At 36.6% G+C, this 25,135-nt stretch overlaps 1 protein-coding gene and 1 long non-coding RNA gene across 6 annotated transcripts in view; one reads left to right on the top strand and one right to left on the bottom strand.

The window, feature by feature from the left end:
* The window catches only part of LOC133857856 (uncharacterized), a 99,730-nt gene that overhangs the window by 38,208 nt on the left and 36,387 nt on the right, over positions 1–25,135 (top strand). The window lies entirely within an intron of this gene.
* On the bottom strand, positions 17,730–24,812 carry LOC133858130 (uncharacterized). Of its 5 annotated transcripts, none has more exons than XM_062293573.1 (12): positions 24,662–24,812; positions 23,082–23,458; positions 22,410–22,604; positions 22,203–22,287; positions 21,961–22,036; positions 21,443–21,619; positions 21,236–21,338; positions 20,857–20,966; positions 20,643–20,732; positions 20,441–20,521; positions 18,474–19,328; positions 17,730–18,134 (listed from the first exon to the last, which is right to left on the bottom strand). In XM_062293573.1, the coding sequence occupies exons 2-12, from the start codon at positions 23,332–23,334 to the stop codon at positions 17,997–17,999; spliced, it is 2,163 nt and encodes a 720-aa protein (XP_062149557.1). In that variant the 5' UTR covers positions 23,335–23,458; positions 24,662–24,812; the 3' UTR covers positions 17,730–17,996. The 5 variants fall into 5 exon arrangements, with proteins under 5 accessions (XP_062149557.1, XP_062149558.1, XP_062149559.1 ...); XM_062293574.1 differs by having other exon boundaries at positions 17,730–18,089; XM_062293575.1 differs by lacking the exon at positions 22,410–22,604.

Below are 25,135 nucleotides of genomic sequence, written 5' to 3'. Positions count from 1 at the left end.
AAAGCAAGTGAACAAATTGAGTTACAGTCGCATTTTACCTTCCCTTTATAAATTTTACGGGGTCCAAATTTACGTCGATGAATGCAAATGCCTGGAGCATAATAGCTCAAAACCTATAAAGGTAAGAAGAACATAAACAATAATTAGTTATATGTAAGTAGTAGATTTCCCTAAATTTTTTATCTTTTTTATATCATTTTTTCACTAAAAGTTATTCATCTTACCCGCGTCATTATAGCAAGACTTCCAAATTGTATTCGGCCCAGAAAATAAACAAAATATCGAGGATGAGATTTAATCATCAATTCTTCTGATGAGCATGATTTAAATAAATCATTTGGCAATAACTGCGAGAAAGAATTGTATCCAAAGTTAATATTTATGGTGTGAAACATAATCTACATTTCCAACGTTTAGTATTTTAAAAAAGACAACCACCACAATATCCTAAATGCATAACATTAATTTTTATTTTTTTTTCAACCACCACTCTCACCGAAACTCCAATATAACCAGCTAGCTCTCTTCTTCGTACATATTGGATTAGTCTATAATTTTACAAAATAAATAACAATACGGGACCTATTTATAGACATGCAGTTTCAAGAAGCTAAAAAATAAATACACATAAGTTATACATATAGTCATATATACCTCAATCTCAGCGTCAAACTGCAAATACATAACGAGAGTCCGCTGAATAAATCAAACATTAATGTTAAACAAGAGCTAAAAACTATAATGTGTTGCGAATTAATTTTCTTGATAAATTTTCGAGCTTACCAAGACAGGTATAGGTTGCAAGTGGTCGAAAATATCAATCAACCTATGTATGATTTGATCCTCAACAATAGCATCTGAGGCTTTATTGCCAACAGAAGTTATTGACACTGCACCAAGATAAAATAAGATTGCAATTGAAATTTTCCTACTCTTTTGCTTGTTTAAAAATATAAATAAAAAAATCAACAAGTAATAATAAGAAGAAAAAGACATTATGGCAAACATACACGAATATCTTTCTAATAGTCGCACTCCATTCGTTGTAGAAATCTCAAATGTGATTTGTTTTGGGATTCTCTCCTTACTCAGTGCTGTGAAACAAATAGGAAGACCGAAAGAAAAAAAAACACTAAATTAAACTGTTTTTTAGAAACAAATTTGTAATATATATCAAAAAGTTGGCTTATTATACCCATATTAATCCAACTCAAGATTTTTTGTGCTACTCCATCTTGATTTGACAAGAGATACTTCAGTCGCCCTGCTGAAGTTGTAGCTGTATTAGACAAATAAGCTTTAAAGGGCCCAAACATTTGGCCCCAAATTATGTGACATACCTTAAGATCTAAATCAGTGTCAAAGATATCCATTTTGTCCCTCTTCGCAGATTCCAGCAAAGAGTTGGCTACTGCATTAGCCTGTCGAGGTGCCCAATTGACTTGGATATGCTTCTCGTCAATGATATGTTTACAACGTTCAATAATGTCCCGTAACTCCTTTGAAGTTACTGTGTATAGTGAGCTAATGCCTAGAAGCTTTTGAAACAATGAAAAGCAACCAAGTTGAACTACGCCAGGTAGCCATCCTATTTCCTTTAATTCAAATAAAGCTAATTCTAGTGCTCTTGCCTCAGCCTTCACTGCATTAGTGTTTTCATCATTTTTTGCCCCAGCCTTGCCGAGAGTGTGATTTTCCATTTTTATAACTTTTACACGCCGCAAAAGATGTATGCCACGATGGTCAAAGAGGGCATATCCCAAGAATATGTGTTGTTCCGAGAGACTTGCATGTGTGTTAAGTTTAAATTTTTGCTCCAATGTTGGAGGTGACCACCTTATGAATTTGACTTTGGAATGACGCTCTGCAAAAAAAGAAAAAAAATGTTCATATCTCAAATTATGGAAGAGATCCAATTTGCATTTTCCTAATAAACACATAACACTATACGTGATTCTTTTATCTTTTTTTTTTTTTTTTTTTTTTTTTTTAATAACAAAGAATCTCTTCGAGGCAGGACCTCATTTACCCATACCTGTTACATAAACTTCGGACTCGTGTAAAGCCTCCCTCATGAGACTGTCACAAAAACCAAGATCCTTACCACTTGAGCCAACCCCTTAGAGTTAAAATTCAAATATTAAGTTTGACAACACTTTCAATAAAAAGCATGATCAAAATAAAACCTGTAAACATGACTTTTTTACCCTATAGTAAAGAAATTTAATTTTTTGTACAAAAGTATTGCTATAGATTTTTCTTTTTTTAATGATAGGAAATCTCTCAAAGGCAAAGGCAAAGTCATTTTGTGTACTCAATCCAGCAAGGCAAACCCCAAACCCATTCAAAAAATTATTTACATTCTAGAATAATTGAATATTAGACCCGATAAAAATGTCACTAATACTAAAGTCCTTGTTTCTTGAGGCAATCCCTAGGTTCAGAATTACTATAGAAAATTCAAGTTGAGAACATTTAAGGATTGGCAGAGTTCTTAAGTTGCAGTTAGCTGTACATAGGTCGATAACCTACCATCATCCTATAGATAAATCATAATTGTAGGCTTGTAGCCTATATAAAAGTTGCTATAATCCGTTGGATCGACTTTTCCAATAGTGCTTGCATATCTAAAGCCAAATTCTTGTCATAACCGTAGCCTATACATGTCTCTCACTAAGGTTCACATCTTTGACCTTCTCTACTTTGGTGTTTTTTATTTGGGAGAGCTTCACAATAGATTATCAAATTATTGCATATTTTGATGGAAGGATATGAAATTACCATTTATTTTAAATTGGAGTGTTAAACTATCAAAAAATCATTAGATAAGGATATTCTGTCAGGATTCAATATTAAATCCAGACGAAAGCTGAGTCACTTGACTTTCACCTGATTTTTTAAGGGTGTTCTTTTCGTTTTACCCCTCGGCCCTGTCAAGAAATAGCTGCGACTTGCTCTTGGATTTTCTTTTCCTGCGAATAATACTTTCCCGGAAAAAGAAAGCGAAGATGTTAGAGAATATCGGGTTGCCGGCGAAGCCGGCCAGCACTGAGAGGGAACAATTGGGTGCTAAGCCATGGAGAATGTTGACGTCGTGGGAGGCCTCATAACAGCATGGAAGCTCACAAAGTCGAGGGTCGTGCATGAATGGCAGCTGTTGAAACATCTGCATTGCCACTGCTCTACGTGGAATTACCTCACTACCTGATGCATGCCGCGTGCATGGGCTACTCATGAGTGCCAACAAAAACATTATGAGTGCCATTTTGGCAGTATCCTTCAATTCATGTGATAACACTAAAAGTGAGGTGAGAAGAAAAGCTACGGCAGTACTGCATGTTGACAAAAAGGAGTTTGAGAAGGAAAGCTATGGTGGCAGTAGTGTTGACAAAAAGAAGGTGATAACAGTAAAAGTGAGGATGACAAAGGAAGAAGCGGCTCGAATGTTGTCAAAGTGCAAAGATGGAGGGTTCCTTAACTTCAAAGACGTAGCTCAGGAGCGCGATCACCGTGAAGGCGATGATGCAGGAGAGGATCGAGGAGATTGATCTTGACCGATCCCAGGATAGAGGTCGCGATGATGCTCGGCTTTGCAGTCAGACTCGAAGCTTGGTTCCGTGCGTCTCAAACAACACACAAACACAGTCACAGACTCACTCACTTACATCTGCTTCCAAAAGAGCTCGATCTCCTTATATCTCGCATCGGCTCCACTATATTTTCCTTGGTCAAACCCTCTGAAGCAAAGGAAATTCACTCAAACTTTAATCTACTTAGACAAGTTATACAAAACCCATGCACCCATGTGTATTATACACCTCTTCATGTCATTAAAGTAGCTCATTTTTTGTTGTTTCATCACACATGGGCGCATAATTGGTTAAATTATGTAAATGCAAAGCCAAAACGGAACGGCGGCCTCCAGCCGGCCGCTTGTGGGCTGCCCAAACATCTCAGCTCTCACAACAACACCATGCGCACCTCTTCCCACAGTAACACTCTTGGTGTTCACCCAACCCCATAATTCTCTCTGTGAGAAACATGAACCCGATTCACATATGAGAAATTGATCCTGTAAACAAGTAACTTGAACCCACTTCACGTACGAGCTTATTGTTGCTTTATTTGACTTACAGTAATCAAATTTCTGGAAGAGAGCGACGTGGGGCTGCTCGAACCAGTCCATAGCGAGCGAAATCGACTCGGTTTCCTCGCGTCGTTCGAACCGTCACGGCACCACCAGCTTCTACTGCTCGTCCATAAGGAATGAGAAGCTGCAGAGAAATGGCGGGAAGCAACGGTGGAGAATTGTACGGCATCCATTCGATCGGAGTCGGGGAATTTCAAGCTTTCATTTCTCTCTCTCTGTGTGTAGGGGTTTTATCCACTGAAATAACACAGAGATTTCGTCATCTGTTGGTTCTATCTCTCTATCTAGTTGGTAAGCTTGTGTTTCGCGTAGTACCGTAATATTTTGTTTTGGGGCATCACGAGCCTTTAATATAAACAAAAAGATCGGGTGCCGTTTGGTGTTGACCGATAGTAGCAACCTCAAAAAGATCGGGCACCGCTGTACAGCGTATTCCTCAGGATTCAAAACAGGGCTGCTTGCAAGCGTTCATATTGGAGCTAGGTTGCTACTATCGGTCGCTAGCTGTACGAGCACGGCTGGCCGGGGTATACGAGCACGGAACACAGCTCCAACCCAAGCACCACCAGGGTGATGGGGACGCTGGGGTATATGGCACCTAAGAAAGCCGCCGACCAGCTCGATCGGATGTGTATGCCTTTGGCGCTTTGCTGCTGGAAGTGGTATGCGGTAGATGACCCATTAATCCTACAGCATCGTCTGAGGAGCTCTTGCTGGGGTACTGGGTTTGGGAGAAGACATTGTGGGCATAACGGGTATTCTTGCTTAAGTAAATCACGTGGAAGTCACGGGATTCAACTTCCTTCAGAATTTAACATTAAATGCTGACAGAATACCCTTATATGTGATGATTTTTGATAGTTTAACACCCTAGGTCGAGAGAAATTATAACTTGATACCCTTTCGTCAAAACGTGCGATATCGATACCTTATGTAAAGTTCTTCCTTTTTATTTTTATTTTTTAAGGAAAACTTTACATAACTCCATTAACTTTTATCATATTTATAATATTTTTCTCTAAACTTCAAAAACTTTCAATTTAATATTTCTATCTTTCAATTATTTTTTCAATTTCACCGCTTTATTAGGATTATCCGTCAAATCCTAATGAAGGCGTGTCAAAATTTTTAAAATATTTATTTTTCGAAAAAAAAAATTGCAAGAATTTAAGCATTTGTCAAAATTTAACGAAATTTGAACAAAATGTCTACGTTTGAATCTTTGAAATTTATATATATAAATATGGAGTAATGCTATATATAATCCATTTGTCCTCATTTTGTCCTCCAAAATTGATGTGGCTCTTGAAATTACCATTGGATCAAAATCCAATAATGATCTATCATAAATTTAATGGTGATTTTAAGAGCCACATCAATTTTAGGGGGACAAAAGGAGGACAAATGGATGATATGTAGTATTACTCATAAATATGAGTATTTTGAAAATTTTGGCAAAATTAACGAAAAATTCTAATGGAGCGGTGAGATTTAAAAAAATTAAAAAATAAATATACTAAATTGAGAGGATTTTTAAGTTTAAAGGAATAATTATAAAAAGGAAGAAAATTTAAAAGAGTTAAGCCAAATTTTTCCCTTTCTTTGTTAAAAATGTAAACCTAGCTTCCTTGAACTACGGATAGAATATACCTAACCCTTGAAGTACGGAGTCTTTTCTGAGGCTTTTGTTTGCCAGTAACTTTCTGTAATGACATGTTGTTGCAACCACCGTTTGGATGAACCGGCTAAACTTGTGAATCTGTTTTAGTATTAATAATAATAATAATTAAAAAAAAAAAAAAAAAGAGTTTAATTTGCTGAATTCAAATAATGTATCAAATTAAAAGTCGGATATCTACAGTTTCTTTTCTCTGTTTATCAAATAAGAGGGACGGCATTAATGATCTTCTCCATGACTCAATTGAGAACATAAAATGACAAGATGTGCGTAGAGGCACGTGTGTGTGAAGTGTCACCGTATTATATCAGTAAGATGCAGAGCATTATTTTTCTCTATAACTCAATTGAAAACACAGAACGACATGCTGAAAGATTTAAGTTGTGTTTTTCTGAAAGGAAAATCTTATTTCAATCTGAAAAAAAAAAAAGGAATATTTTGAAGCAATATATCTAGAACATGGAAGGGGCACTTGTCGATTGTGATGAAATTGTTACTCAGAAACGACTTCCTAATATTGATTAGACAGATGAATCAAATATTACCTCTTCTTTCATGTTGGATCTGGATCTGAGGGTGAGCCGTCGACGTGCGTTTTTGTGAAGCAATTAATGCAGCTTTTTGTTAGAGAATATATTCTCTATACAATTGTGATTGGATGTGATAAGAAAATATTTGCAATTGTAAGATTTGATTGTGAATGTATTCAATTTTGATTTGATTTGATCTTCTTTCATGTTTTTTTGTATTCTCCGCATATCTCTATAAATATGGATTATTTGTATTGTAAATTCATTAAAAACAAAATATTAGAGAATATATTCTCTATATAATTGTGATTGGATATGGTAGGAAAATATATAAAATTGTTCGGTTTAATTGTAATTGATTATAATCAAATCAGAATTAAATGTATTCAATTCTGATTTGATTTGATCTTCTTTAATACATTTTTGTATTCTCCGTACATCCCTATAAATAGGGATCATTTGTATTGTAAATTCATTAAAATAAATAATAATAAAATGTTAGAGAATATATTCTTTATATAATTGTGATTGGATATGGTAGGAAAATATATGAAATTGTACGGTTTGATTGTAATTGATTATAATCAAATCAGAATTGAATCGGATACATTCAATTCTGATTTGATTTGATATTTTTTCATACCTTTTTGTATTCTTCATACATCCTTATAAATAGGGATCATTTGTATTGTAAATTCCCAATCATTATCTGATTTTTTGGTCGGTCAATGAATTATTAATTTCTGGAAAATAAAAAGTAGAATCGTCACGTTGCATGTTCGACGATCAATTTTTCTTAAGCTATGTTTATTTTTAAAAAATATTTTTTTTATATATTTTTCAATGTTTGGTACAATAAAAAATAATAGTCAAATCAAAAATATTTTTTGTTTGACAAAAAAGTTTATTTAGTTTTAAAAAAATAATTTTATTTTATATATATATTTTTTAATTATTTCTGTTACTATTTTGATGTTGTGAATAAAAAATATTTTTTATAGATTAATTTGATAAAAGAAAGATATAAAAAAAATATTATGAAAGATTTTTTTAAAAAAAATATTTTAACTCGAGCGTGAAACAAGCTTAGCCCATTCCGCATAGAAAGACCATAGACTTGAGCATCGAGTCGTACGCTTCCCAAGGCCATAGGCCTATTATCCATAATCCTCGGTGACAGCGGTTGAGAATTTTTCTTTTTTCCTTCTTCCTTTTTTTTCGTTTCTTTTTAGTATTTTTTTCTATTTCCGAATAATTGTCAACGATTCTATTGGCTGGGAGTTTTTTATTTTTATTTTTGGTCTTCATAGCTCACAAACAGAAGCAATTTTCTGAAGCAAATCTTTTACTATGGGAATGTGATTAATGTACTATTCATATTGTACAATTATCTCACAATCAAGATATATGGGATGAAATTTATGTATATAAGTTTTGTATATAAGTCTCACTCAATATATCTTAAAGTTATAAAATAGTTATGCAATTATCGTAATTTTATCATTTCTCTTTATTATCGATTGGGTTCTCAAGGCTCAACAATTCTTTTTCTATGGTCAAATTCCAGACAATCAAAAGGTACCTATTTCAGCATTTCAAATGGAAGGACGAGCACTACAATGGTACAATTGGTTAATGGAATCCGCACCAGTAACCAATTGGGATGAATTTGTAGTAGCACTCAAAACAAGATTCGCACCATCAGCCTATGATGATCCTGTTGGAGCTTTCACTAAGCTCCTGCAAACATCGACAGTTGAAGAGTATCAATACCAATTTGAAGTCTTGTCCAACAAAATTCCAGGATTAACAGAGGAGTTTAAAGTGAGCTCATTCATCAATGGACTGAAGGAAGAAGTGAGGATCATGGTGACCATGCTAAAGCCACCAAACTTGCCAGCAGCATTTGGACTTGCTAGGCTGCAAGAAGAGGAAGTTGGGAGGAGAAACAGAAGTCCTAGAGCCCCTCCCTGGGCTCCTACCAATTACTCAAATAGTGAGCCATCTTACCCTAAACTTGTTGTCCCACTCACCCTATCCAAACCATCAAATCCCATTGTCTCCACAGCAAACCGAAATGTAGGTTCCAATTCCCCTTATCCTAACCATACTACACCTTATCAAAATAATGCGGTTAAACGCCCCGATTTGCCCATTAGAAGGATTTCCTCCAATCAAATGCAAGAGTGGCGAGAGAAAGGGCTTTGCTACTACTGTGATGATAAATATCACATAGGCCACAAGTGTAACCGGCCCAAAGTTTAGTTGCTAGAGGGATTGGAGATAGAAGATCTTGCTGGACCAGCAGCGCGGGAAGGGCGAATTCTGGAAGGAGAGGCGTTGGAGGCACAAGGGGAAGAAGGAGAATTGCTGGACCTTGCGGGCAAGGTCTTCTCAAATGGAAGGCAGTGTTATGTGCAGCGTTTGAGTGAAAGTAATGGGTTGCCTGAAAGGTTTGTGTTGGACAATATTGTCTGAAGAAGAATGTTCGTGAAGAAGTGAACGTGGGTGAAATGGTTGGTGTGGTTTAGAGGCAACCACGTGTCCCACTTGGCAGATGGTGTGTTCGTGTCTCTAGTCTTTTAGATAATGTGTTAGTGGGTTAGTGAGCTACAGATCAACAGACTTGACAAAGTTGTCATGAATTGGTCGTTTCGAACGGTCAGCCCGTCCAGCCTTAATCATAAAAGGAAACAAAAAGTACATAAATTTGATTTGACAACCATAGATCCAACACTTAGCCAAAACAAGGTAGCTCTAGTTTCAGACTTAGAAATTACAATACAAACACATCAAACCAATAAAAATCGACATCTTGATCTCATTATGTATCACAATATCCAAAGTGTATAGTGCTAAATCTTTTCTCCACTACACTCAAATCCTTGATCTCCTCACCTTAGAACTATTTTTTTTAAGATTATCTGCACTGTAGAACTAATAGGAAGGATATACATTACGAACATTCAATCCAGGATTTCAACCTAAAAAATACAAACATAACCAGAAGAAAATTCAGAGTAAGCACCTATGAAAATTGGCCTTAATCCAAACTTAGCTTTGACAACAAAAATATGGTGGTTCTTGCAATCAGACCTTGACATTAGAACACAAACAGAATCAACTCCGCTTATCCTAAGTTGAGCAGCCAGGTTTGTCCTGCTCCGGATAAGTCTAATCCCGAGGGCGAATGGAATGACGTAACAAAAAGTACAGAAAATAGCTTTGACAAGCAGAATGCAGTAGATCTAGCACTTAGCCAAAACTGGTGTGCTTCAAAATTAAAACACAAACAGAATCAAAGCAGAACATGGATTAAAAAAAAATGTTAGAAATTGCTATGTCCCTTTCTTTCTTGAGGGCCACCAGAACTTTGTAAATCTAGCACTTAGTGCATGGTAGATCGAGTTTCAGACAGAGAAATTAAAACACTGTTAAAACAGTTTTCAGTTTGGCGACACAAGCTCTAGAATTGGCGATAATCTCTAGAGCTTGTGTCGCCAAAACTTTTAAAACCGATGAACAATAACCGAGTTTTAATAGAAATCATTGTCAAAATGACATCTCCTTCAAAAGAGCAATTTCTTGATGTGGAATAGGGTATCTTTTAAACTTAGGGATGTCGCCAAAAGATTCTTATAGTTCAAAATTAGCATTCCTCATTCGTGTTCTTCGTGCTGGCGAAAACTTTTAAAACCGATGAACGATAACCAAGATCTCAGTCGGAGGATTTCGATCATTCGAAGAGACGGACTCTACGAACTAAAACTGAGATCCTAGTAGTAAGATTTCGATCCTTCGATGAGACAGACTCGATGAACTAAAACCGAGATCCTAATCGGAAGAGTTTGATCCTTCGATGACACGGACTCGAAGAACTAAAATCGAGATCGCAATCCATGGACTTCAATCCTTAATAGAAAGAATATTGTTCAAAAACAAGTAGATCAAACATTTAGACCACAAATGGAGAGAAAACACCAATAAAAATTGGCCTTATTGCAAACTTAGTTTTTAGAACAAAAATAGGGTAGTTCTAGCAGTCAGACGTAGACATTAGAATATAAATACAATCAACTCAAAAATTGTATCAACAGACTTGACAAAGTTGTCATGAATTGGTCGTTTCGAACGGTTAGCCTGTCCAGCCTTAATCATAAAAGGATACAAAAAAGTATATAAATTTGCTTTGACAACCATAGATCTAGCACTAACCCAAAACAAGGTAGCTCTAGTTTCAAACTTAGAAATTACAATACAAACAATCAAACCAATAAAAATCGACCTCTTGATCTCATTATGTATCACAATATCCAAAATGTATAATGGAAAATCTTTTCTCTACTACACTCAAATCCTTGATCTCCTCACCTTAGAACTATTTTTAAAACTGTTAGAAATTGCTATGTCCCTTTCTTTCTTGAGGGCCACCAGAGCTTTGTAAATCTAGCATTTAGTGTAGAGTAAATCGATTTCAGACAAATAAATTAAAACACTGTTAAAACAGTTTTCAGTTTGGCGACACAATCTTTAGAAATTGGCGATAATCTCTAGAGCTTGTTGATGAGTGTCAAATATTGTATATTTGGACCCCTTAATTTGCATTAGTTAGGCCTTTAGTTTTGTTATTTTCTAATATTTTTGGTTAGTTTTTGTATTTTGGTATTTTGCAGATCATGGAGAGAAAATCGTAGTTTTAAAGTGAAAGAAAATGCAAATTTTGGAAGTCAAAATCGGATTGGATTAAATTTCAAAGTTCTGCACAAGTCATAGTATTTTGATCATAACTTTCAGTTCGAGTATCGGATTGAAGTGAAATTAGCGGCGTTGGAAAGATAATTCAAAATGCTACAAATCATTGTGAAATAGAAATTTCCCAATTCGAATTTCTGCCACGTCATAAATGTCCCGCAATATAAGTGCGCGAATTTTCTTGTTCCTGGCGACTGCAGACACTCCAAACCCTAGCATTCTTTTATCTTATTAGGGTTTTTGAGGGGTAGAGGTGCCATTTTGAAAATATGGCCCTAAACCCTAGCGTTCTTTTCTCCTATTAGGGTTTAGAGGGGTAGAGGTGCCATTTTGTAAAAGATTGGTTTAACCTAATCTTCTGCTATAAATACCCCCTGCTAGGTACCACTTAGGGCATCACTTTTTCTCTTCAAGAGCATTGTTTTAGCTCTCATCTTGTTCTTTCTTTTTGTAAGTGTTACTTTATTCGTTTTTATTTTAATTTAAAAGTTATTTTGTCTTTAGTTTTTCTTTTCTTTTATCGCTTATTTTTGTTATTCAATTTTTAATTCGTCTTCTTTTCTTTTTCATATTAGTTTATTGCTTTAAATTTATTTGTTTTCTTTTAAGTTCTTCTTTTCTTTTCATCACTTTAATTTTATAATATCTTTTTTCTTCTTCCTTATCAATTTTAATTCATAGCACTTTTTGTTCGATCTCTCTTTCTTTTCCATAATTCTGTTTCTTCTTTTCTTTTTCTCTCATCATTTTATTCTTTTCTTTTATGTTTTCTATTTTTGTTATCTTTTTGTCTTTAGCTATGAGAGGTTAAATCTTCAACTAAGGTTGAAGATGAAACCTCGTCATTGATAAGTCACATTCTTGTTATTTTGTTTTTACAAACCCGCGTTTTTTTTTTATTATATTGTTCAAAGTCCAAAATTCAATCATTTGATTTACATCTTTTGATTGAATTTTAATTTATTTTAAGTTGGATATTTGATGTGTTTAAACCAAACGGATACATCAAATGATTTGATTAAAATAGGGTATCCATTGTGATTTGTTCATTGAGCGGATACATTGGATGATTTTATTTTAATTGGATATTCGTTGTGATTTGTCATAGAGTTGGATTCATTAAATTATTTAACATACATTTTTTTGGCTCTTTGAACAATTTTATTTATCGGGTGTATGAATGGAATACAAGATTGTGTTTTTGATTTGGCGAAGTGGATTCTGAAACCTTAGTATTTTTATCAATTGTTCTTATTCATTTTTATTTTTACTTGACAAAAACTCTCGAATATTTGGTTCTAGGTTAAAACATAATTAATTTAAATCGAAATTGATTTTTCTTTGCTTACACACACTTCCCTGTGGATACGATCTCGTACTTGCGCATGCACTATGCTACATATGACTCGTGCGCTTGCGAGTATTGAAATTTGCACATCACTTGTGTCACCAAAACTTTTAAAACCAATCAACAATAACCGAGTTTTAATAGAAATTATTGTCAAAATGACATCTCCATCAATAAAGCAATTTCTTGATGTGGAAGAGGGTATCTTTTATACTTAGGGATGTCGCCAAAGATTCTTATAGTTCAAAATTAGCATTCCTCATTCATGATCTTGGTGTTGGCGAAAACTTTCAAAACCCGATGAACGATGACCGAGATCTCAGTCGGAGGATTTCGATCATTCGAAGAGACGGACTCTATGAACTAAAACTGAGATCCCAGTAGGAAGATTTCGATCCTTCGATGAGACGAACTCGATGAACTAAAATCGAGATCCCAATAAGAAGAGTTTGATCTTTCGATGACACGGACTCGAAGAACTAAAATTGAGATCTCAGTCTGAGGACTTCGATCCTTCTATGACACAGACTCGATGAACTAAAACCTAGATCTCAGTCAGAGGATTTCGATCCTTCGATGACACGGACTTGATGTACTAAAATCGAGATCGCAATCGGAGGATTTCGATCCTTCGATGAGACGGACTCAATGAGCTAAAACCGAGATTCCAGTTCAAAGATTTGGATCATTCGATGACACAGACTCGTTGAACTAAAACTGATATCCTATTTGGAGGATTTCAATCATTTGATGACACTGACTCGTTGAACTAAAAATGAGATCCCAGTTGTTTCATTTGTAGGATAAATAACTTTTTATTTATTTATTATTTTATTTTAAATTTAAGAACGACAAAGATCGTCCCTTATAACCCTCTTTTCCTTTTGTCCTCATTGAATAGAGGAAAAAAAATGCAATATTACACGAAGGAAGCGACCCAATCAAACTAGCGGAGGAAGCGGGGGGAAAAAAAAAACTTTACATGAAGCATCTCAATGCCTGAAACTCTATCTTGAACTTGAACTTAAAGAAGGAAAAATGGTCGCCTCCTCCTAAGAATTGTCTCAAGATTAATTTTGACGTTACAATATGTGACATATGCTCTCTGGGTATAGCTACATGTCGTGATTCATTTTGTAAAATATATATTTGTTTGGACAAAAAAATTTCCTCTTGAGAATCCTACAGTAGGAGAAATTAGGGCCTTATTACTGGCTATAAATCAAGCAGTAATGGATGACCTTAACAACATTTTTTAGAGAGATTCTCTTGAAGTTGCTATGTTGTTCCCAACCAGGACGGTCCTCATGAGTAGCAATTGGATCAATTATATATATATATAATTAACTTCTGTTCAGTCATGGCAAAAAATAAGGACTTTATGTCCACTAATAAGCTGTCAACACAGCTAGAAAAAAAAAAAAAAAAAAAAAAAAAAAAAAAAAAAAAAAAAAAAAAAAAAAAAAAAAAAAAAAAAAGAAGAAGAAAAAAAAGAAGAAGAAATGTTGCTAAAGTAGTGGATCCTCTCACAACTCCCCATTTCCAGATATACCCTTCCCTTCTCCTGCGTTTTCCAAAGCCACCCCTCTCCCCGCCGCTCCTCCTCCCTCTGCATCTCCAATTCCACCAAAGCAATCACCACCAAAATTTCCAAAACTCCCACAGCTTCCTTTTACTTTTATTTTACATTTATGTGGTCTGCTTTCTAGTTTTTTTTTTTTCTGTGGCTTTTCAATCTAGAACTTGGTAAACCGAACGGCTATTTTGAGATTGAATTTATTTGTCGAAGACCAAGTGAAAGTACTTGCATTTTGTCTATAATTTTTTCTATTTATTAATCAAAGCTTTAATTTTTTTTTAATTTTTTTTAATTTTTTTTCTGGGTTTTGGTTTAACCTTTATTTTTCGGATTTTTTTTTTTGGTCCTCTTTGAATTGTTAGGTATAATAAGAAGAAAGAGTGTAGGATGAAGAAGCAAAAGAAGCGAAGAAAGATAACCAAAGAGAGAGATTTTGAAGACTCGTGCTTCGTGTGCAAAGATGGCGGAGCGCTAATGATTTGTGAGTACAGGTGGGTTTCTTAGAACTAAAGTGGTTGATTATTGAAATGCGGTTCGGTGATTGTTGATACTTGATTGTGATGAAGTAGAAAACAACCATTTTCCTACCCTAGGATCAAGGGTAGTTTGGTCTTTCAATTTGGTTGGGTATTGCTCTTCCTGCGCTGGGAAAGTTGTGGAAGGGAGCGTGGATCAAGCTGACGGGAGTTTCCATGACGATGACCAGATTGGCGACGGGTGGGTTCTCACTTGTGTTGCTTATCCTCAGTCAAATATTGTCATCAAAACCCACAAGGAGGAGGAGCTCACCGCTTGAGAAAATTTAGGTGGTGATTGCTTTGGTGGAATTGGAGATGCCGAGGGAGGAGGAGCGGCGGGGAGAGGGGTGGCTTTGGGAAATGCAAGAGAAGTGAAGGGTATATCTGGAAATGGGGAGTTGTGAGAGGATCTGGTACTTTAGCAACATTTCTCCTTTTGGGAATAACTTCAGTTCGGACTTGGCAAAAACCAAGCCCTTTATGCCCTCTAATAGAAAACAGACACATCAGCATATTACACCAAATGAAAATATGCAAAACACACACAAGCAAAACCTCCCTTTCTCAAATCAATCGACAAACAAAGCTCCAAAGCCTCCAATTACTGTTCAGTCTGCAAAGCCTCTGCCGGACCATCCCTGCCTCGCCGGAAGTCAGTTCTCCGACAACCAGTCGACGACCCATAACCGGACGTCGCCTCCTGCTCTTCCGGCGATCGGATCCTCTCTTTGTTCGTCTCTCTCTCGGCATCTCTCTTTCTCTCTCCGACAGCATCTCTCTCTTTGTTTCACTCTCTCCCTCGATCTCACTCTCCCAATCTCCCCCTCTCGAACCCATTCAATGCATCTCCGGCGTTCTCAGCTCTGATCAGCGCCAACCCCGCTCCACAGGAACTGCCGGACCGTCCCTGCCTCGCCGGAAGTCGGTTCTGGCCACCGAAAATCGCACCTCCAGCCATCGGTCGACGACCCATAACCGGACCTGCTCCTCCGGCGCTAGCCCACCGTCGATCGGATCCTCTCTCTCTCCGACAACATCTCTCTCTCTGTTTCACTCTCTCCCTCTGCCACATCGTGTCCCGGTGAAAGGAAAGAAAAAGAACAGAAGAAGAAAGAACGAAGAGAAGCGATTCAGTACATCAGCAGCATTTCAGTTTTTTGGTTTTAATTTTTTTAGCTGATGTGTCGACTGGTTATTGGTGGGCAAAAAACCCATGTTTTTTGCCCTGACCGGACAGAAGGGGCTTTCTCTTCTTTTTGTTTCTAGCCGACGTGTCGCTGCTTATTAGTAGGCATAAAGCCCTTATTTTCTGCCACGACCTGATACAAGTTATACTCTTTAGTTAAAGTCCTAGAGTTAAGAAACACTGATTCCAATGAAACTGAAAATGATATCTCAGCATCAGAATTATCCATCAATTTCTATTATTCTGAAGACAATGAAAACTCTCTCTCTTTCTCTCTCTCTCTCTCTCTCTCTCTTATATATATATATATATATATTCTATTCAATGTGGATGTGGGGAAGGGGGAAAAGGAAAATTACACGAAAATTAAAAACAAAGGCGACATAGCCTTCATAAAAGCAGTCGGGCATGGGTCAAATAAATGATTCGGCCCATCAAAGTAACCGATAACGCCAAAGGCGCTTAAAGAGAGCAAAGTTTCGTAAATAGAACAAAACCCAGTAGTGTTAACAACACAACCATCAGAAAAAGGTCAGCACAAAAATCTAGCCATAAAAAGAAACACATAGAATATAAAAGTACAGGGAAAAATAAAAACATGCAATAGTAACACCGTCAGATGGCTTGGTGGAAAAGCGTGGCGTAAGCTGGCCCATGTAAGCCATTCGTTGGTGCATGAGAACCATGCACAACGGGTGCCGGGGGGCAGCGGACCACCACAGAAGATCGACAGGAGCTGCGAAAGGCAGGGGAAGACGTCACATGCAGCGGAGAGAGGCCCTCACGTCGGCACGTGTGAGACACGCTCCAGCGCGTGCTGTCCGAACGGCAATGCAGTTGTTGGTGGCTGGAAGCGTAGAGACCCATGATCACACTGGAGGGGCGCGTTTGAGGGTGAAACTTTCTAAAATTAACAGATCTGGTTTTGAAAAAACCAAATGACAGATTTGAGCCTGGAGACAGTTGGAGAAGGTTGAAAACGGATGGTATGTGGTGGAGGAGGAGCCGACAGAATTGCTGGAAAGAAATAAGTAGCCAAAGGCGACGAATAGAGCCTCCAATGAGACTTTAGGACCTCCAAAGAGGCATTTTTAACTTCAGAAGATGCGAGAAAGGGAGGAGAGAGGAGGAAAATGGGAGTAGAGGGGAAGGGGGAGGAGGAGAGAGTGGGTGTCACTTCCTCGTCCTCGGTAGCCATGAATAAGTTTTTGGTTTTCTTCAAGAGAGAGAAGAGAGAAGAGAGCCGTTGTTCTCGCCCTAGCTAGCTCAAGTACAATTTATTATTTGGCATGCACACAATTAGCTAGAACAGCCACATCTACTATTATAAGTGAATGCATTCTCATTTCGTCTCTTTCCCTTAATTGTATGTAAAAAGAATAAGCAATATTAGTCTCTTTGACAATGGTTCTTGGCATATAGTTCAATCACCTGACCACAAATTGGAAGACTTTCTCCTTGATCTTAGAAATCCTTGCCTCGTTAGCTAAGCTTCAAAGTTGGTTGACAGCCAAGGTTAATAAGGGCACTAAATATCGCTAATAATCCAGCACATTAAGCCGCTTTCTCCAGATTTTTTTGAAACATTCTAACTTTTGTTTTCCCTTTTTTTAGATCTTCCCTAGATAGTGGAAAGAACCCCCTTGTAATTGTGAAAGAAGTGCTTTTGGAACTGCTGCTAAATCGAGATACTCTCGTCTTGTTGTTTAATCATTTGGTTTATGATTATCCTTATTATTATGACGGTTTTCATTTCATGCCCAACCTATTCCATCTTTTGGTAGTGCTACTACTAATGCCAATGCCAGAGAACGTGTCGAACGCCGACATCAGTTTTTGACTGGACCATGCCATGTCAGCTGGGTAGATGGAATGTGGATATTTGGCCAGTGTATTACTCAAATATAATAGTCCTAATCCTGTGACGTTAATAAATCAATTTTTACCACGTAAATTTCTCCATACAACACCTTTTGGCACTGCCTGACTGGTGATAAAAAAAGAACGAAAAATATAAGCCATAACAGGTCCACAATATAATCATGCAGCTTGAGTTTTGATGCTTACAAACCAACTTTAGGCTATACTTCGAAGAATACTAGAACAAAACTTTATGGTCGTGGCCCAATTTGCCGTGAGCACAAAAGTTTGTACTTCGGTTAACATTTTGAGTCTTGCATGATGGCTGGCAGTTGAAGAGCAAGAGCAACAATCAGCGAGTCACCTTCCAAAATGAAATGAGATAAACCCAAAGACTAGATAAACGAACTATGACCTCCCCCAAGTGGTACTCTTGGCTTGAATTCTGCAGATACAGCCAAGCAAGGGCAACTGTTGAAGCCAACGCTCTGAAAGGAAAATGATATAGGCTTGTCAGGTCTTAGATGACGCAACTGCTGAATACAAACAAGATTTTATGAAAGGAAATAAAGTTAGAGGCTGTCTTTTTATGATCTAATATACTCTTAAGATATACAGAGTGGAGTCTCTGCGGCCAAAACTGGAACCACAAGATTTCCAGAAATTTAGTGAAGGGGGGCAAAGACCAATAAGTCTTATTGATTTAATAATTAGGTTTGGATAAAATAGAGTCTAATGAGAAGAGGTTCAATAATTCATAAGAAATCAGAATAAAGTTTTTGCTTTGAGATTTAAAAAGGGAAGAAAATGAGAAGGAACTAAATTTGTGGATAGATTCGTCTCTTTTAGAAAATTGAAAAGGGTCCACTTACTGGGATGCTTAGTAACAGTCCTTGAGGATTGACTAGGACAGGTAGGCCTCCTCTTGCAGCAACTGGAATAGACTTCAATGAGAAGAGAGCTCTTTGCGCTGATAGCCTTGCATACTCGAAACATTGACTTATCTTCTCTGGTATTTGCTCCACTATATCAGTTGAGAGAACTCCTTGCTGTTGAAATTTATCCAAAGTACTCAAACAATTCAACAACTTGGCAAGATACAGCCAATCAGATTCAACCATGTGTCGCACCTCAGCTACCATGTGGGGACCAACTACACAAGACCTGCAGTGACACTGCCAGCTTTCCCCTCCCAAATCCAAGTCATAATTAGCTTTCTCAGAAAATGCAGTGCCATCAATTCCCTCATTCAATTTCCACGTGACTAAGTATCTGTTCATGAAGTAACATGCATACCCTAGTTGAAGTGGTTCACTCTGCAATGTATTGGCCGATTTGACCTCATGCTTTGACTTAGAATCAGATGAGAGTTCAGTTTTGGACTTGAAGCGTTTGGTTTCTTCCCTTTGCAATAAGAGAATATTCCTATACGTTGACTCACTGAGCATTCCAAGTCTTTTGGCTTCAGTTAAAACTGATTCTGATGTTACATTCAAAAAACGCACATTGGATTCATCAAGAACCAATTGATCTGAACACAACTTTCCATCCGCTATTACTTGCTCTAACTCACATGGAACACAGTGTTCCTGTTCTCCATAAGTGCATGCATGGAATGGTTGTGTTTTTGAAGGCAAAGGACCATCAACAGAACAGCAAACCAAGGTTTTGGTGCCTTTAGATCCTGGAGCTGGACAAAGGTAGCAACCAGCTGCCGTAAAGGAGGTCTGAGAGGCAAAACAGAATCAAGAATCAATAAAGATTAAAAATTATTTGGATACAGGTCATATGCTTAAATAAAAGCTGAATTGCCAGTCTACCACTTTACGCTTAGTGGAAAGCAGTCACAAGCAAACACACAGACACACGTTAGTGAAGATAAAAAAGAAAAGGAAAACAATTCAATACATTTTGGATTCTGAAGCCAGAGACCAAGAATTGTGACATCTTCCTCTTCCATCGGAAAGGCCATCAAGGTTACATTCGCAGTGGCCAACCTCTTAGTTTTAGGAAAGCATAAAAACGCCCATTTAAATGGACTAAAAAGTAAAAACATGAAAGTAGAAACGCGGCAATGTTCAATGCTGTAGCTAATAGTTTACAGCATGGACCTAGTTTTATTTAGTAAAGTCAAAATAACCAATGGAAGCCTTCTACTACATAAATGTTTAATAACTTTCACACTTACCTTACAGATGGTAGCTTCTTCTTTTCTTTTTTTTCTTTTTTTTTGGGGGGGGGGGGGGGGGAGGGGTTAAGTGCTCCTTTCTGTTAGCTGATGAAAGCTTAAAGGTAATAATGCCTTTTTATCAACTTTTTTAATAAACAAATCTACAATTAGTAAATATGTGTGTGTGGGGGGGTGGGTGGCCGTGGGGGGGGGGGGGGGGGGGGGGGGTGGGTAAGTGCTCCTTTCTGAAATGTAATAATGCCTCTTTATCAACTTTTTCAATAAACAAATCTAAAATTAGAAAATGAGGTAAAATGCTTAGTATAAGAATTGTGACTTCAAAAGCAAAAGTCAGAACATTAGAAGTACGGAGTTTCAAACTTCTATTCTCAAAAAGTGCAAATTACATCCTTCAAACAGACAATTCTCAAATGTAAAAGATTTGATAATGTATAACAACTTGTACATGATTTTATAACTGAAATTTTAAAGCATGCAATATAGACATTTTGTGTAATCTTGAGAAGGTTATCAAATATACTGCCAGGCACGTTTGTGTCTAAATTGCACGCCAAACTTGATATGCACTTGGGATATAGAACAACGAGCGAGACCAATAGATGATTTCACGAAGAACTAAGAACCATATATATGTGAAAGTAGATATACCTTGCATGGGAAAGTACGAATGTAGTCCAACAGCAATTTCGAAGCACTTCCTCTAACTGGCCTATACCTTTGCGAGATGAACTGAAAGATTCAAATGAATATAGTTTTAGCAAGAGCAGTGACGAGTGTAGTTCAAATTAGAACAGTTCTTAAGAAAAAAAATGAAGATGTCAGACAACATACATGCTAACGATTGTGGTACCTGCAAAACCAACGCAAGAAACCTTGACAGGCATATGTCCTCCACTTTTGATGGATTAAGAATCTGCAAATCAATAACAGCATACCCATGCTGCAGGCAGAAACATGGATAGTATTAACGACATAAAGAACTTTGTATTGATCTACTAAATTCAAATGCAAAAATTAGTCTATTATATAGATATCAAAATACAAACAGTCAAAAATCTGCTTACATTTATAATGATCACTGCCTGGTTTATCAACTTACTACAAACTTGGTCAATATATGAGCGTGTTCTTCGACAGGCAGAGATAACTGCTTGTAGCTCAGACTTGAATATGCCTGAAAAGTAAGCAACAAGTTATTTGCATGTGTCAAGCTCGTGTTTGCAATTAAGAAAAGTCATGCTAGCACCCTCTAAATAAGAAGGTATTACATACAACACCTCAATGGATTTAGCAAACCATGCAAAGCACAGATAACGTTATTTTTTTGCCAGCAAAGAAAAATAAGTTGAAAGAAACAAAATAAGGAGAAAAATTCCACATTTTATAGTAGACAGTTTAAAGATTTAAACTACACATGTAGAGCTATCATTTCAGTCAACTCACATGATGACAAATCCCTTAATGACATTCGAATTCTATTACGAGCAAATAAAAGAATTTGATTTGTTGGGTCTTCCACGCATTCCTGATTACCCCAAAGACATATCTGCAAAAGATAAATTAATGATGATTCAACAAAATTTCTGTGACAAACTCAAGAAATAAGATTGAACTGAAAATGTATGTCTTCTACAGTTCTACACTACTAACCTTGTACATATCTTCTTTTGAAAAATTCAAGAGTGGTCGCACAAGAAGAATACCATGACTGTTTGAGACTCCACCAAAAGGATATGAATGTGTAGAGAAAATTTGAGAAGTGAAAGGCGTGCCAGCAAGTCCAAGCACACCACTATTGCGAGATAGTCTAAGAATGAATAACTCAGCCTGCATTTTGTCTCAGCATCACTATATGTCTAGCATTTGTAACAAGCCTTCGAAGTTGAAATCAACATAGATGAAGACAAAGCACCATAAAAACAAGAACACAAACAGATTATTTCTTTCAATTTTGAATTTATGAATAAGGAACTTCTGCATTCAAGGAACAAAACTGTCTATGCCTGCTAGTGGACTGAGAACACTTTTAAGAACCATAAACTTGAACATGTAAGACGGACCAACGGATATGCCATGTGCCTATGCGCGCTCACATACACATGACAACATGCATGAGCAGAGAGACCCAGAGAGAGAGAGAGAGACTGTTAGACTATTGTTGGTCGAACCTGGTCATCGGCATGATGCGCAATAAGCAGAACACCAATCTGATGTTGATCACAAACTTTTTGAAAAGTTTGATACCTGAAATTCAACCCAATTTCCAAATTTGCAAATCAAGCAACTGCTCTTCATCAAATTATATCATAGTTTGAATCTTTTCTATTCAAGTTAAAAGATAAAATAAAACCCAGAAAAGTATTTGATGCCTAACTAAATCTGCAAACAGGACAAATAAATAAATAAATACCTCATGTCCCGAGCTGCTTCTTGCAAGTGACCCTGTTTTGGCCTACCATCTTGCCAATCACAATGGGCAATCTCACATCTGATTCCTACACAAAGTTCATATAAGCCCCAGCCCATCTATTGCCATTGAATATCTAGACTCAATACACGCTATTAAACCAAAAAGAGGGAGGAGGGGGTAGCCAAAGGATGTCAGTGCAAAGTGTACCCATTTGAGAAACCCGATTGCTCACAATGTTTGCCTCATCTTTGCTTTCGGCACGTAGCCCATGATCGACAATTATTGCCAAAATCCCATCAATGAAACCACTACTCTCTCCAGCACGATTAAGGCCATTGGTTTTCCAACTGGCAGTTAAAACACAAAGTGCCATACTGTCAGGGCCTCCAGAGACTCCCAAAGCTAAACACCAACGAAACAAATTTCAGTCACTCAACAAAATTCCCAGTCTGCCAGTCAAATGGATTTTTCTTCCTATGTTAATAATGATGGAAACCGAATTAGGATTAAAAAATTGTTTTCTTTTTTTCTGATTTAAAAACTTATTCAGCAATTTACTAAGAAAAGATACAAACCCTTTTTCTCTTTTTGATAGGAAAACTTGATGTAAACAACTAAACAAGCCAAACTCGGGCCAAAGATTGAACAAAAAGAAACTTTAATACATATCACTACTTAGGCCAAATTATGAACCGAGTCAAAATTAAAACCATAACTAAACCAAGGGACGTAGTTGAATAAGGCACAGCTCAGCCAAGTGGGTTTCGTTTGTTTCCTATACTCCTAAATAGCGACTATTATGAAAACATCGATCTTTTTCCCATCTACCCCTACATTTTCACAAGAACCAAACAAGAATGAAAAGAGAAAGTGACTGACCGATTCGGTGGTGGGTTTTGAGGCCGGCCATGGCCATTCGCCTGGAGAAAGCTTCCTTGTACTTGCACATGTCGACGGGGTCTTCGGCACCACGAGAGCACTTGCACAGGAACCGAGTCCAAGTAACAGAGCGAGGTCGAGGGAAATGGCGATGGGACACAAATGGGTGTTTGCATATTGGTGGTGGTGTTGTTTTGGGGACGGAAGTGGATATGAAGGTTGACGTGGTGGTTCTGGTTAGGCCTCGCGCCATAGTCTGCTGCGGGCACTGTGCCCTGTGCACTCTGGCGGTAGTGTTGTTGCTCGAGCTGGGGATGGTGTCCACAAAATGCCGCCGTTTTGGCTATCTCCTTTTCTTTATTGCAACTTATTATTATCTGCAAAAGAGAGAAGGAAAAAAAATAAAAATGACTAATTCATTTTGTAGACGACATCTGCATCAATTGTTCCATTCAAGTCAATAAAATTAAAAATATTTAATATAGAAAAAAATAGGTGTCATCCAATGATATATTCAGGAACTTCATCACTTATTAGTTAAGAGTAGTTTAGAATTTCAGAATTTTGAGATTTTTCATCTATTAATATGATATGTGGAAATTACATCAATTTTGATTAATCACTTTAATATGATACATTAAAATCAATTAACTTTCGAGATTAGTTTAGAATTTCTTTTTTGTTCTTTATGACATAATTCAAACAAAAAATGACTTTTATTTTGTGAAAGCAAAAATCAGTTTTCTATCTAATACTAACTGTTTCTCTTTGATTCGAAAAATATTTTTAATTAATTTATGTTTTTTAAGCATAATAAAAAAAAATTCAAAATATTATACATGAAGATAAAAGTAACCTAATAATTAATAGTCTTAAAGCATTTTCTCCAAATTATTAACATTCTATGTCAAATTCACAAATATATACAATAAATAAAAAATAAACAAAAAATTGTCACGTTAATAATAATTGCAAGTTAAACTAAGGATAATGTTGGAGCAGTTGATAGCGTCTGAACTTGGACCAAGGAAGCCAGCAAAGAAGAAAGAATCTAAGCGCGAAGGACTGTGCCGGCGGGATCATTGCAACGCTTAAGTCTGATTGCTGGAAAAACTCTTCTCTTTAAAGAAAAATGAAATTTGACCTTGATATGAATCAACATCCAGGTTCTGGTGGTTTCAAATTGGTGGTAGATGACATTATACAACCTTTTCAAGTTTTCTGTCTGATAGAAAAGATAAAATGCAAAATGCTATTTTTCTTCCTCTAATTTCTGATAGAAGTGTAAATATTGGGCATATCCATGTATTCAGACTATTCTTATACAACCACTGACAAGCCGAAAGGATTTCTAAAGAAAGTCTTGCTGGTTATTTTCTTTACTGAGCTACCCACCTAAAATCTGGTCCTATTTTTCCCTTTCAAATATAACAACTTAATCTTTCACATTATTCATCTCAATGGAGCAGAACAGAACTGGATCAGTAAACTGATAACAGAAAACCCAAAATCCACTAGCTAAATATCGATTGAATCTTTCTTAAAAACAATCACAAAGAATGGCTGGAGGCATTTCTTACCAGGAGGCGTCATGCTTTTCGCCCTTTTTATAGAGCGACCGTTTTCTCGCCTTTTTCCGGTGGGAGTGGGATTAGGGAAACAGGCGAATGGGATTCCCGCCCTCTTGCCGTTGCTTTCCCTTCGTCGACAATATCCGGTAGGTCAGGTTGTTGATGATGATAATGATTAACTGTAAATTTTGTAATCATTTTATCCTTCAGCCCATGTATGTAGGATCGAACAGGCCTTGGGCCCAACAGTGCATATATTAAAACCTTTTAAATAAAATAAAAGAAAAAATACGTATACCCTTCAAACTACCGATTGTATCAATATCTCTCTTAAATTATAAAAAAAATATGTCAATGTTCTCAATGATAAAAATGCATTTTCATAAAATTATGAAATTCTTAAAATTATATAAAATAATAATAAAAATTATTGAAAAAAAAACTAAAAAATTTAAATAAATAAATAATTTTTTTAATAAAAAA

Source organism: Alnus glutinosa, chromosome 14 (genome assembly GCF_958979055.1).
Source record: "Alnus glutinosa chromosome 14, dhAlnGlut1.1, whole genome shotgun sequence".
Taxonomy (NCBI): domain Eukaryota; kingdom Viridiplantae; phylum Streptophyta; class Magnoliopsida; order Fagales; family Betulaceae; genus Alnus; species Alnus glutinosa.
This window is presented reverse-complemented; position numbering and strand designations above follow the sequence as displayed.

Bases quoted from the DNA above. Each gene is read 5' to 3' on its own strand.
- LOC133858130 (XM_062293573.1), bottom strand. From the start codon at position 23,334: ATGGCGCGAGGCCTAACCAGAACCACCACGTCAACCTTCATATCCACT. The intron at 22,037-22,202 runs GTATTTATTTAT...GTTGAATTTCAG, and splicing joins GAAGCAGCTCGGGACATGAG to GTATCAAACTTTTCAAAAAG. The intron at 19,329-20,440 runs GTATATCTACTT...TTTGCCTCTCAG, and splicing joins TTCGTACTTTCCCATGCAAG to ACCTCCTTTACGGCAGCTGG.